This window comes from Copadichromis virginalis, linkage group LG1 (assembly GCF_057382275.1).
Source record: "Copadichromis virginalis isolate Kocher_CV1m ecotype Utaka linkage group LG1, C_Virginalis_male_GT1.1, whole genome shotgun sequence".
Classification (NCBI taxonomy): Eukaryota; Metazoa; Chordata; class Actinopteri; order Cichliformes; family Cichlidae; genus Copadichromis; species Copadichromis virginalis.
In genome coordinates, this window is record NC_140618.1 from 2,988,064 (window position 1) to 3,000,819 (window position 12,756).

Here is a 12,756-nt window from a genome sequence, read left to right on the forward strand (position 1 = left end):
GGTAGGCATGCCTTGGAGGCGGAGTTGGTCTCGGGCGCAATCTTTCAAACGAGCCTCACGGCATTTCAGGCAACCTCAGGCCGGAAACAACATCCGGTCACTCGCGGTCAAAATCCACGCAGAGCTGGTGTTTCGCAGGGATCAGGTTAACACATCTGGGTCTAAAAATATAAAGAAAAACAAAAAGAGTTTTAAAACACGCAAACTAGCAAAATATCAAAGGAGCATAACATAACAATAACAAGATGATATGAGATACCCGATGAGGCCATGATAGGTGATGTAGACATGTAATGTATAAACTTTTACGGGAGTTAAAAGTGGAGCTTATATATATTTTAAAGTGTATTGTACGTGGGATAGGCTCCAGCGCACCGCGCGAGCCTGAGAAAAGGATAAGTGGAGGCGAATGGATGGATGGATGGTGTATTGTACCTGTTACAAACCATTGTGATATTTATTTATTTTTTTAAATGAAAGGATTGACAGAATGGTAAAAAGGAAAATGCAAAAATGTAGTTAGAGAGGAAGATTAACACTTACCGAATGATATGCGGATAAGGAAAGAGACGCAAGTTGCTGTTGAAATCGGCCGCTCCCTATGCGAACTCGCAAGCAGTCTGAGCGGCGCCAGTTGTTGATACGTCTGAAGTCAGATCTCTTCTGGGGTTCGAAGATAGTCTTAACATCAGCGGGAGATCGTAAAATCAGAGCTGGAGCGGATTGGCTAACCGGGGTGCGAAGGGAGCGGTGCAAGGGTTATGTGATTGGCAGCGGGGCGCAGTGAGGCGGAGTTGGTCTAAGGGGGGAATTTTCAAACGAGGTAAGCAGCGCATTCGGGACCAGAGCGGGGAGCGAACAAGCAGGAAAAAATTGTGCTCTGGAAGCTGTTGCGGGTCGGTGCGATTAAGAGCGAGGTAGAACTTAGACTCTGCGTAGAATTTTAGAGGTAGCTAGCAAGAGGCAAGTTTTTGAAGAAAAAAGAGTAAGGAGCTTTCCCAATGTTTTTGGATTATAGCGCTTTTTTTTGGGGAATAGAGGGGTAGCTAACAAGTTATTCTAGGGGTTTTGGAGAAATCGCGGAGAAATTTTTAAAAGGAGTTTTGGCTTTGTTTGGCTGAGCATGAAGGGAGCCGCGGGGCGCTGAATTTCAGAAAAAAGACTAAGGATTTTTTCAGGATTTTCCCTGTTATCGAATATAAGGTTTTGGGAATAGAGGGGGTACCCTAACAAGTTATTGTAGGGTTTTGGAGAAATAGCGGAGGGTTTTTTAAGGAGTTTTCCCTGCTTATGTATCTAAGGAGGGTTAGGGGATCGCGAATTTTTTCTGAGTATGAGTTTTATTCTAAATCTACAAATGCATATAAATCTAAATAAAGTTTTCCCCCAAGGCATATAGCATGTGTTTGTGGCCATACTGAACGTTACAAAAGCACAAGTTTAACTAAACAATTTTAATATGGTTTAATACATTTTTAAACACATGAGCACGGAGCCCGAGAGAGCACGGTCCGGAGACACGGGCGCACCCCGCGCGCCCAGACACACAGCCTCGGGCGCGCGCGCGCGCACACACACACACACTGACCCGCCACCAGATGGCGTTTTTTGAGCATAAAAAAAAATAAAAATAAAAATTTAATTGCTTAAAGAAATAAAAGAATGCTATTTTGATATATAAGAAACTTTCTAAATAATCAATTATATTTTTATGAATATCATATTTTTATGAATATCATATTTTTATGAATATCATATTTTTATTATTTAATTACTTCCTACTTCCGGAGCTCATGAATAATTTAATTAGGGGATAATTTAATTAGGGGTCATAAATCAATTAAGGGGGTCATAAATCACTGCGTTTGACGAAAGGGGTATAATATCACTCTCTTTTGACACCTAACTCTTTCTCAGTCAATTAGCATCAATATTATAGAGCCTAATTACTGTGTAGCTGTGCTTGCTTTCTTTTAGGTGTGACTGATGGTACTACTGTCAGTAAAATTATTGTCCTTGCGTGTCCTAAGGTTTCTGTTGTGGCAGAGATCAGAGGGAGCACTGTTGATGAAGCCACAAGAAGAATGATGGCCTTCATTTATTACAAAATAATTTCTCACACATCATTTTAGTTGTTAATTTAGACTCATAAAACCTCTCATATAACCGCACTCAGACCAAAGTCACACAGCTGTTAAAGGTTTTAGATGGTTTTGAATTAAACTGATTTTCTGAAGACAAAGAAAAATCTTTAACTAAAGAAAGAGAAAACCGAGCGGCTGGAGGACTACTTTGTTGTAAACAGCAGGTATTTGAGCTCTGATAGGTTCGTTGCATTTATAGTCCGCTGTCCTAAGGCGTCCATGTTTCCACACAGACACACGGCTGCTGCGTTCACTGACCTGCTGTTTATCAGGAAAATGAGTCTTTATGTCCTTCAGCTGCCGGCTGATCGCCAAAATGGACTCTGAGCAGAAGAAGAAATCATCAGGAAACGACCCAGTAACCACAAAACAGGAGCTGAAACACCTCTGTCGTGTGTTTTTGTGTCGTGTGTTTTTCACTGTCGAACACGTGATTTATTGTTCGTGTTTCATCTATAAACTGAAACGTCGGAGGCGCGTCGTCTCCTGATGTCTCACAGAAACGTGAAGCTGTGCTGGACTCACCGTCCTCTGGAGGAGCGGGAAAAGGCTCCGACATCTTAGGAGGAGTGCGAGCTGGAAGAGAGGAGAACGAGGAGCTCAGACTGCAAAATAAATGTGACGACATGAAAACAAAAGAAGAAATGACGAGAGTGTCTTTGTCCTCATTAGGATGAATATTTTAAAAAGGCACAAAGAACCAATCAGATCCTCCCATCCTGTTTGGCTCTTACAGCGAGTAATGTTTACTCCTCTCACTTTTCAAATATGGCCTGCTTCTCAAAATCAGCCAGAGCAGAACTGATGGCGATGCTGCAGGTGGATCAACAGGTGAGGAAATAGAAGCTTTCGGGGAAACTAAACACAGATTTTGTTGGTGCAGTGTTGATTAAAGATGAACTCAGCGTCCTTTTCAATAGCAATATTTCACAGATCTCGTTGTATGTACGTATAACTGTATTCGTTATTCAACATCTGAGCTGCATGCTCCGGGTCCACCTACAGATGGCGCTCTTTGGCTGGAAGATGGCCTTGTAGTCCTCGGCGTTGTGGATCTCAGCAGACGACAGCTTCTCGTCCGCCTCGTCCTCGCTAGGGCTCCGCCTCTCCCCTTCGGGGCTCCGCCTGTCAGACTCTGAACGGTGCTTCAACCTGATGACATCACAAACATTTGTTTGTTTGTTTTTAGAAGAAAAACTGCAAATTTTTTACTTTATTTACTTTTATTAAAGAATCTGGAAGCGAAACTTTTCCACTGAAGTCAAATAAGATTTTATATATATATATATATATATATATATATATGACATGTGATCTGAGTGTTTGATGAATGAAACCAGTGGCTCATGTATAAAACTTTAAATCCAGGAGTCAGTACTTGCAGTATCTGGAGTATTTTCTCCTGTCTCTCAGTGTGCCGTACCTCTGCGATCTGCAGGTGGTCGTGGGTCTCTCGTAGTTCTTTCGCAGTGCCGCTCCTTTGGGGTCCTTCTTCGGCTCTGTGAGCGGCTGGTCGTCCTGGATGATCCCCTGGATCACGGCGCCACCGCTCTTCTTTACCCTCTTCAGATCGACCACGTAGGACGACACACTCGACAGCTGATGAGACACGCCGATCTGACATGAGGAGAAGGTGGAAGATTAAGATTACCTAAAACTTCTGCACAGTACTGTTACTGAGCGGTGGGCGGAGCTACACACCAGCTGCTGGTTGCAGATGGCGAGGTCAGACACCTTTCCCCAGCTCACCGGCACCGCGTCAAAGCAGCGGTCCGGTTCCCAGCCGAAGACCCGCAGCGAGTCCGTGGCGCCGCTGTACAGGCAGGAGCCATCTGGGCTAAAACATATACACCTGAAACCACAGGGACAGGGGTCAGAGGTCACATTCCAGTTACACCCTGCTGCAACGGGGAAAAACTCACCTGACCGGAGTCGTGTCGCCCTCCAACGAGCCGATCATCGTAAACTTCTCCAGATCCCACAGCTTGATGGTCCTGCAAGCACATGCAGAGTTCATACAGCTGCAGCTCATTAGAGACACCTGTAGGTGTTTTATAGTGTCAGGTGAAGACGCTACAACACGGCTGAGGAACAGGAAGAGACCTCCAACAGATCCACGGTCAGCAGTGACAAGTCAGTAAATGAGGAGAAAGAGAAAAGAGGAACGAAACACGAACAAAAGAGGGAGTGGAGGGCAAAGTGCACCTCTCAGTGCATCATGGGAAGTCCCCAGGAACCTGAGGGATGGTTAGGGTCGCCTAACCCAGCTCTAACTACAAGCTAAGCTAAAGACATTTTTATAATTAATTGAAGAAAGTATGTGTTTGAGTCACTTCTTATTCTCATAAATGAGAGTAAGATTTATTCCATCAATAAACTGTTTGAGATAAAAATGACCCTGCTCCCTGTTCTGTCACTAAAACAGGCCAAAACCTACAAAATGTCTCATTTCTTTGAAGTGACACATTCAAAGCTTTAACGGCTCCATCACGATCACATGACAATCGGAAAATCAGGCCACAAACTACAGCTTTGCTTGCTGGTGTAACTTATAAACTGTCTCTAACACCAGGTCGATGTCCTCAAATTAAACATAATAATCAATTTAAGTGATTCATGTTGGAATACTTATTTATACTTCATATGCAAAAATAAAGAAATGATTAAATACTGAGTGCACTTGCTGGTTGTGTTGGAGAAAGGATGAGTTATTATTTCCATTTTATTATATTTATATTATATTTCCTGTTTACTTTTAGTTATAAATGTATGATTTAGTGGCACATGCAGAGGACATGTAGAAGACACAGGACATGTATGTGAAAAAAAGTAAAAGAATTTCAGACTAAAAGAAATGTTACATTTAAAAAAATGCCACAAACAATCAAACTCAGCACCAAAATAAAATCTTGGCGGCACAGAGAGAGGACAACCTCGCGCAGCCTCTGAGCTTCATGAAACAGAAAAACTAAACGAGCCACAAAGTGTCACAAACACTGATTCCACTCATGAGTCGCTCCTTCAGCTCCGAGCTGCTGCGTCTCGGGCGCTCGGCCTGCGGCGACGTACCTGTCGGAGCTTCCGGAGGCCAGCAGGTACTCGTTGGGGTGGAACTGGACGATGTTGACGGCGGCGGTGTGAGATTTGAATTCCGTGATGGTTTTCCCCTGAGCCAGGTCCCACAGCTGATGGAGACAAGAGGACAGGGCTGAGGTCATCGAACAGGAAGAGAGCAGAGCTCACCTCCTTCAGCCAATCAGAATGAGCGATTTTATTACAGGATGCTGCCGGTTTGATGCTTTCACAGCATTTACAGAATAAACACATCATGTTCACACTTTTAAATTCCCAAGATGCTCTCAAACACCCGAACATCCGACCGCTGCAAATGAAATGAAACTTAATTCTAAACATCGATGAAATGTTAGCCTAACGAGTCGTTACACATCACCAGCTTATTACTTTATTTAAATAAATGTAACTGAACCTGGGTCAAGAAGTGTCCTGAAAACTATTTTAATAGAAAAGATGGATCTTAAAAATCCTAAAACACTGAAGTGATTCAACAGACGGACCTTTTAAAACCATTTTAAAATGTAGAAGAATCTAAAAATGTTGCGATTCAATCGCTCGTTTTATTTTATGGGAACACGTGACTACCAAACATGAACCAGGACCAGCTGGAACATTTTAACGTCTTCCAGCCTTTCTGCACAGTTTCCTGCTGCTGATGTTCTGCTTCACAGTTTACATTCACAGCATCGTGTAACTCCTGCAGGTTATAGTTACTCTGAAGGTTTCTCAGCATCTACTGTTACAGAGTCAGAGTTACCACAACATGTAAGTACCGGGAAAAACAATCCTTAAAATATATTTTTTACATTAAAGGTGAGACGTCAGATCAGGTCGTACCTTGACGGTGCAGTCGTCGCTCGCTGAAGCTAACCACTTCCCATCAGGACTGAAGGCCAAACTCCTCACAGCCTGAGTGTGACCCTGCAACACCAACACTGGTCAGATTTTTGCTATCGAGACTCATGTGAAGCTTTTATTTTGAAGGAAAGTAGAAGCCCTGAGCCTGGTTCTGGAGTTTTTCCTTCCCACTGTCGCCAAAGTGCTCATAGGAGGTCATATGATTGTTGGTTTTTCTCTGTATGTAGATCTTAAAGTATAAAGCGCATTGAGGTGACTGATGTTGTGATTTGGCGCTGCATAAACAAAATTAAATTGAAGTCTCTCAGTTCTTTTAAATGCAATAATCCGTTTACTGTAAGACTCCATAAAAGCTCCGACTGACACAGTTTAATCCGAATCATTCTGAGCGTCCTCGGCTTTGGCGCACAGTGACACCCATAAAATCGGCTAGTCTGACAGATAAGGAGAAGACGACGGTGGTATGTAAACTGTGTTTTTGTGCTGCGTATTGTTTGTTTGAACGCAGTTTGGATTCTGACCATAGAAGATGTTTTTGTGACACGCCCACCGCTACGTTTGCTATTCGGTTTGGTGTGTGTGTGTGCTGTGGCTCTGCAGGCGTTCACCTGAGTTTGAAGGAATTGCTGTTGCCTTTGTTTTGGATTTTGGCATGCTGCTTATGTTGAATGCTTAAAATGAGTGGATCACAGGCTGCATCTGTTGTTGGATAAACTGAAATTGGATAAGATTAAGGAGTATGCTAGAAGAGAGAATAAAGCGATCAGCAAAGAAGGCACCCACAGCTGTGGCCAAACAGACTGCAACAGATCGGTCTCAGAAGGAGCACCCAACAAACTCCAATGCCACCTTCCTCCCACTATCTGTTAAACTGTTTAAATGGAGTGTGAGGCAGACATGCTAAAACAGTGACCTAAAAGCATTACCAATAAACAATGGGATCAATACATAAATGAAAGAAATGCAGCTGATAAAAAAGCCATAAACTACTTTCATTTGTTTAGTGGTGATTGCCAGTTTAGTTGGGTTTTTTTTGAGACACAGAGAGTGAGAGATCCTGTCCTACATTACTTTAAAAAAGAAGATATTTTCAGAGCTGTTGATATATGAAGCTCTGAGCATTGAGTGTTGCATTGTGAGAGTTTCAGTAAAAAGCCTGCAAATTATTGCATTTATACTGGAGAGCAAAGAAAAATTAAATTCTACTTGTACTATGGAAAATCAGTTTCATAAAAGCTACATAAACAGAGCTGAAGAAGACTGCGTTTGTAAAACTAGCGGTAACGTGTGAGAATTATAAGTTATAAGACTGTTTCTGCTATCGATACAATTTGTGTTGTTAATCCTAAATGATTCACGGTGACAACATCATAAGAACAAGGTCATTTTACTCCACACACACACACATTTGGAAAATCACATAGTTTGACCATAAAAATTCCCAGAATAATTAGTATTTGAGATTGCTGAAGCAACATCACTAAAGAAAAATATCCTTGCATGTCACTTTCGTTTAAAAATATAAAAAATGTGAAGTTTTTTTTTTGTAAAACATAAAAACATAAAAACAACAAAACTTAAGACCTTAAGAATCTCCTTATGAATGTTGTGAATATCTAGATCATTGGTGTTTGGATTTGAGGGTCAACAGGGCGAACACTGAGGCTGGGTATTAGAAATACAACATGGCAACATGAGACATGTTAACTCTGAGAACACTAACATCTAGATTAAGGTGTGAGAGGTAAATACATAACAGAAGCTAAAAAGGAGTTGCTTGTCTCTAGTTAAAATAAATTGAAAATAAACTGATTTGAACACGTTTGATGCATTATACAAAAAAAGGTTCATGATATAGTTCACATGATCTAAGCAAGAGTGACTCGGAATCTCAAATGTTAAAGTACACTTACTGATTGTACTTTTACTACATGAGCTAATGTAGATGCTCTAAAAGCACGCTGGCTGAAAAAGAACCACACGTTTGGAGAAACTGTGCTGTAACTTCTCATACTGTGAAGTTTTCTGACAAAAGTGAATTGAAAACTTATGCTGTACAGTTTACTAAGGGGTCCTTTGCTGGGCCATGTGCAATTACACAAAAGAACAAGTTAAATTTCACCATAACACTGACTGGAGAAAAGCCAAATTGGGATTCTAATTGACATTACAACTGAAATCAGTGCTGTGATAGTTAGTTTAAGATCACAACCTGATTTAAAACACAGTCTAACATCAACATTCTTGCCCCTGAAAATAGGTCAGGATGGCCGAAAAATGTACTTTAAAAATGAGATTTTCTTTTTGTTTCATTGGAACGGTAAAGTACCATTACAAAGAAATGAGTACACCTTTGTAGTTAAACCGGGTTTGGAGTTTTTCATGTTTTACATACAGACTTTCTCATTTAAACCATGGTGACTTAAAAGTTTAGCAGCAAGACACTTGTTTCCTTTGTTCCATCAAACATTTCTTTCAGCCATCTGTGTTTATCAGAGCGATATGTGACTAATTTTTTATTGAATCACCAGAAAGTACACAAATACAAGATTAAATATTTTATTTATTTATCAAAGATACATAATTACACATTGATACAATGAATAAGGTGTCTATAAAAATTACACATGGTGTAAGAAAAACATTATAACATACAAATAAGTGTTTTAAGATAATCTGACATACTTTAAAAGCATAAGAATAAAAGTTTGTTTTTTTTTAAAAATCATGTTCTTTGATGATCACATTACATGTATCACATTTTTTAAAGCATAACGTAGGGTGTTCACAAAAACAGTTTTATGATTACTTTTTCCACAGTGCTTGTATGCCTCTTGCAAAACTATGTACTTATCACCATATGACATAATAACTCACGATTATGCAAGACCAGCCATGAAATGTCCGTCGCTTCATTACAATCATTTGTCCCCGCTGCTGCCCTCAGACCCAGTCTGTGGGGTAAAATTGCTTTTTTGGTGGTTCATAAAAAATATCTCAAAAAGCGATGTTAGTGAGGGGACCAGAAACACTGGGTTGCAGAGCAGTTGGTAAGGACTTGTATATTTCTGGAGAGTCTGCAAAAGCTGTCTTGCTCATGCTCCTGATTGGATATGTGGAGCCCGGCTCTGATATCTCACTGGTGGCAGCTAAAGGTAGGCATGCCTTGGAGGCGGAGTTGGTCTCGGGCGCAATCTTTCAAACGAGCCTCACGGCATTTCAGGCAACCTCAGGCCGGAAACAACATCCGGTCACTCGCGGTCAAAATCCACGCAGAGCTGGTGTTTCGCAGGGATCAGGTTAACACATCTGGGTCTAAAAATATAAAGAAAAACAAAAAGAGTTTTAAAACACGCAAACTAGCAAAATATCAAAGGAGCATAACATAACAATAACAAGATGATATGAGATACCCGATGAGGCCATGATAGGTGATGTAGACATGTAATGTATAAACTTTTACGGGAGTTAAAAGTGGAGCTTATATATATTTTAAAGTGTATTGTACGTGGGATAGGCTCCAGCGCACCGCGCGAGCCTGAGAAAAGGATAAGTGGAGGCGAATGGATGGATGGATGGTGTATTGTACCTGTTACAAACCATTGTGATATTTATTTATTTTTTTAAATGAAAGGATTGACAGAATGGTAAAAAGGAAAATGCAAAAATGTAGTTAGAGAGGAAGATTAACACTTACCGAATGATATGCGGATAAGGAAAGAGACGCAAGTTGCTGTTGAAATCGGCCGCTCCCTATGCGAACTCGCAAGCAGTCTGAGCGGCGCCAGTTGTTGATACGTCTGAAGTCAGATCTCTTCTGGGGTTCGAAGATAGTCTTAACATCAGCGGGAGATCGTAAAATCAGAGCTGGAGCGGATTGGCTAACCGGGGTGCGAAGGGAGCGGTGCAAGGGTTATGTGATTGGCAGCGGGGCGCAGTGAGGCGGAGTTGGTCTAAGGGGGGAATTTTCAAACGAGGTAAGCAGCGCATTCGGGACCAGAGCGGGGAGCGAACAAGCAGGAAAAAATTGTGCTCTGGAAGCTGTTGCGGGTCGGTGCGATTAAGAGCGAGGTAGAACTTAGACTCTGCGTAGAATTTTAGAGGTAGCTAGCAAGAGGCAAGTTTTTGAAGAAAAAAGAGTAAGGAGCTTTCCCAATGTTTTTGGATTATAGCGCTTTTTTTTGGGGAATAGAGGGGTAGCTAACAAGTTATTCTAGGGGTTTTGGAGAAATCGCGGAGAAATTTTTAAAAGGAGTTTTGGCTTTGTTTGGCTGAGCATGAAGGGAGCCGCGGGGCGCTGAATTTCAGAAAAAAGACTAAGGATTTTTTCAGGATTTTCCCTGTTATCGAATATAAGGTTTTGGGAATAGAGGGGGTACCCTAACAAGTTATTGTAGGGTTTTGGAGAAATAGCGGAGGGTTTTTTAAGGAGTTTTCCCTGCTTATGTATCTAAGGAGGGTTAGGGGATCGCGAATTTTTTCTGAGTATGAGTTTTATTCTAAATCTACAAATGCATATAAATCTAAATAAAGTTTTCCCCCAAGGCATATAGCATGTGTTTGTGGCCATACTGAACGTTACAAAAGCACAAGTTTAACTAAACAATTTTAATATGGTTTAATACATTTTTAAACACATGAGCACGGAGCCCGAGAGAGCACGGTCCGGAGACACGGGCGCACCCCGCGCGCCCAGACACACAGCCTCGGGCGCGCGCGCGCGCACACACACACACACTGACCCGCCACCAGATGGCGTTTTTTGAGCATAAAAAAAAATAAAAATAAAAATTTAATTGCTTAAAGAAATAAAAGAATGCTATTTTGATATATAAGAAACTTTCTAAATAATCAATTATATTTTTATGAATATCATATTTTTATGAATATCATATTTTTATGAATATCATATTTTTATTATTTAATTACTTCCTACTTCCGGAGCTCATGAATAATTTAATTAGGGGATAATTTAATTAGGGGTCATAAATCAATTAAGGGGGTCATAAATCACTGCGTTTGACGAAAGGGGTATAATATCACTCTCTTTTGACACCTAACTCTTTCTCAGTCAATTAGCATCAATATTATAGAGCCTAATTACTGTGTAGCTGTGCTTGCTTTCTTTTAGGTGTGACTGATGGTACTACTGTCAGTAAAATTATTGTCCTTGCGTGTCCTAAGGTTTCTGTTGTGGCAGAGATCAGAGGGAGCACTGTTGATGAAGCCACAAGAAGAATGATGGCCTTCATTTATTACAAAATAATTTCTCACACATCATTTTAGTTGTTAATTTAGACTCATAAAACCTCTCATATAACCGCACTCAGACCAAAGTCACACAGCTGTTAAAGGTTTTAGATGGTTTTGAATTAAACTGATTTTCTGAAGACAAAGAAAAATCTTTAACTAAAGAAAGAGAAAACCGAGCGGCTGGAGGACTACTTTGTTGTAAACAGCAGGTATTTGAGCTCTGATAGGTTCGTTGCATTTATAGTCCGCTGTCCTAAGGCGTCCATGTTTCCACACAGACACACGGCTGCTGCGTTCACTGACCTGCTGTTTATCAGGAAAATGAGTCTTTATGTCCTTCAGCTGCCGGCTGATCGCCAAAATGGACTCTGAGCAGAAGAAGAAATCATCAGGAAACGACCCAGTAACCACAAAACAGGAGCTGAAACACCTCTGTCGTGTGTTTTTGTGTCGTGTGTTTTTCACTGTCGAACACGTGATTTATTGTTCGTGTTTCATCTATAAACTGAAACGTCGGAGGCGCGTCGTCTCCTGATGTCTCACAGAAACGTGAAGCTGTGCTGGACTCACCGTCCTCTGGAGGAGCGGGAAAAGGCTCCGACATCTTAGGAGGAGTGCGAGCTGGAAGAGAGGAGAACGAGGAGCTCAGACTGCAAAATAAATGTGACGACATGAAAACAAAAGAAGAAATGACGAGAGTGTCTTTGTCCTCATTAGGATGAATATTTTAAAAAGGCACAAAGAACCAATCAGATCCTCCCATCCTGTTTGGCTCTTACAGCGAGTAATGTTTACTCCTCTCACTTTTCAAATATGGCCTGCTTCTCAAAATCAGCCAGAGCAGAACTGATGGCGATGCTGCAGGTGGATCAACAGGTGAGGAAATAGAAGCTTTCGGGGAAACTAAACACAGATTTTGTTGGTGCAGTGTTGATTAAAGATGAACTCAGCGTCCTTTTCAATAGCAATATTTCACAGATCTCGTTGTATGTACGTATAACTGTATTCGTTATTCAACATCTGAGCTGCATGCTCCGGGTCCACCTACAGATGGCGCTCTTTGGCTGGAAGATGGCCTTGTAGTCCTCGGCGTTGTGGATCTCAGCAGACGACAGCTTCTCGTCCGCCTCGTCCTCGCTAGGGCTCCGCCTCTCCCCTTCGGGGCTCCGCCTGTCAGACTCTGAACGGTGCTTCAACCTGATGACATCACAAACATTTGTTTGTTTGTTTTTAGAAGAAAAACTGCAAATTTTTTACTTTATTTACTTTTATTAAAGAATCTGGAAGCGAAACTTTTCCACTGAAGTCAAATAAGATTTTATATATATATATATATATATATATATATATATATATATATATGACATGTGATCTGAGTGTTTGATGAATGAAACCAGTGGCTCATGTATAAAACTTTAAATCCAGG

The 12,756-nt window shown here is 41.1% G+C and overlaps 1 protein-coding gene across 1 annotated transcript in view; it reads right to left on the reverse strand.

Moving 5' to 3' along the window:
• LOC146718116 (uncharacterized) overlaps positions 1–12,756 on the reverse strand; it is a 59,310-nt gene that overhangs the window by 33,996 nt on the left and 12,558 nt on the right. Inside the window, exons 15-25 of the mRNA XM_085464617.1 lie at positions 12,379–12,527; positions 11,901–11,951; positions 11,634–11,698; positions 6,057–6,140; positions 5,214–5,329; positions 4,067–4,138; positions 3,846–3,996; positions 3,568–3,761; positions 3,148–3,296; positions 2,670–2,720; positions 2,403–2,467 (exon numbers count right to left, since the gene is read on the reverse strand). Coding sequence (XP_085320743.1) covers positions 2,403–2,467; positions 2,670–2,720; positions 3,148–3,296; positions 3,568–3,761; positions 3,846–3,996; positions 4,067–4,138; positions 5,214–5,329; positions 6,057–6,140; positions 11,634–11,698; positions 11,901–11,951; positions 12,379–12,527 — 1,147 coding nt within the window. The remainder of the gene's footprint in view (positions 1–2,402; positions 2,468–2,669; positions 2,721–3,147; positions 3,297–3,567; positions 3,762–3,845; positions 3,997–4,066; positions 4,139–5,213; positions 5,330–6,056; positions 6,141–11,633; positions 11,699–11,900; positions 11,952–12,378; positions 12,528–12,756) is intronic.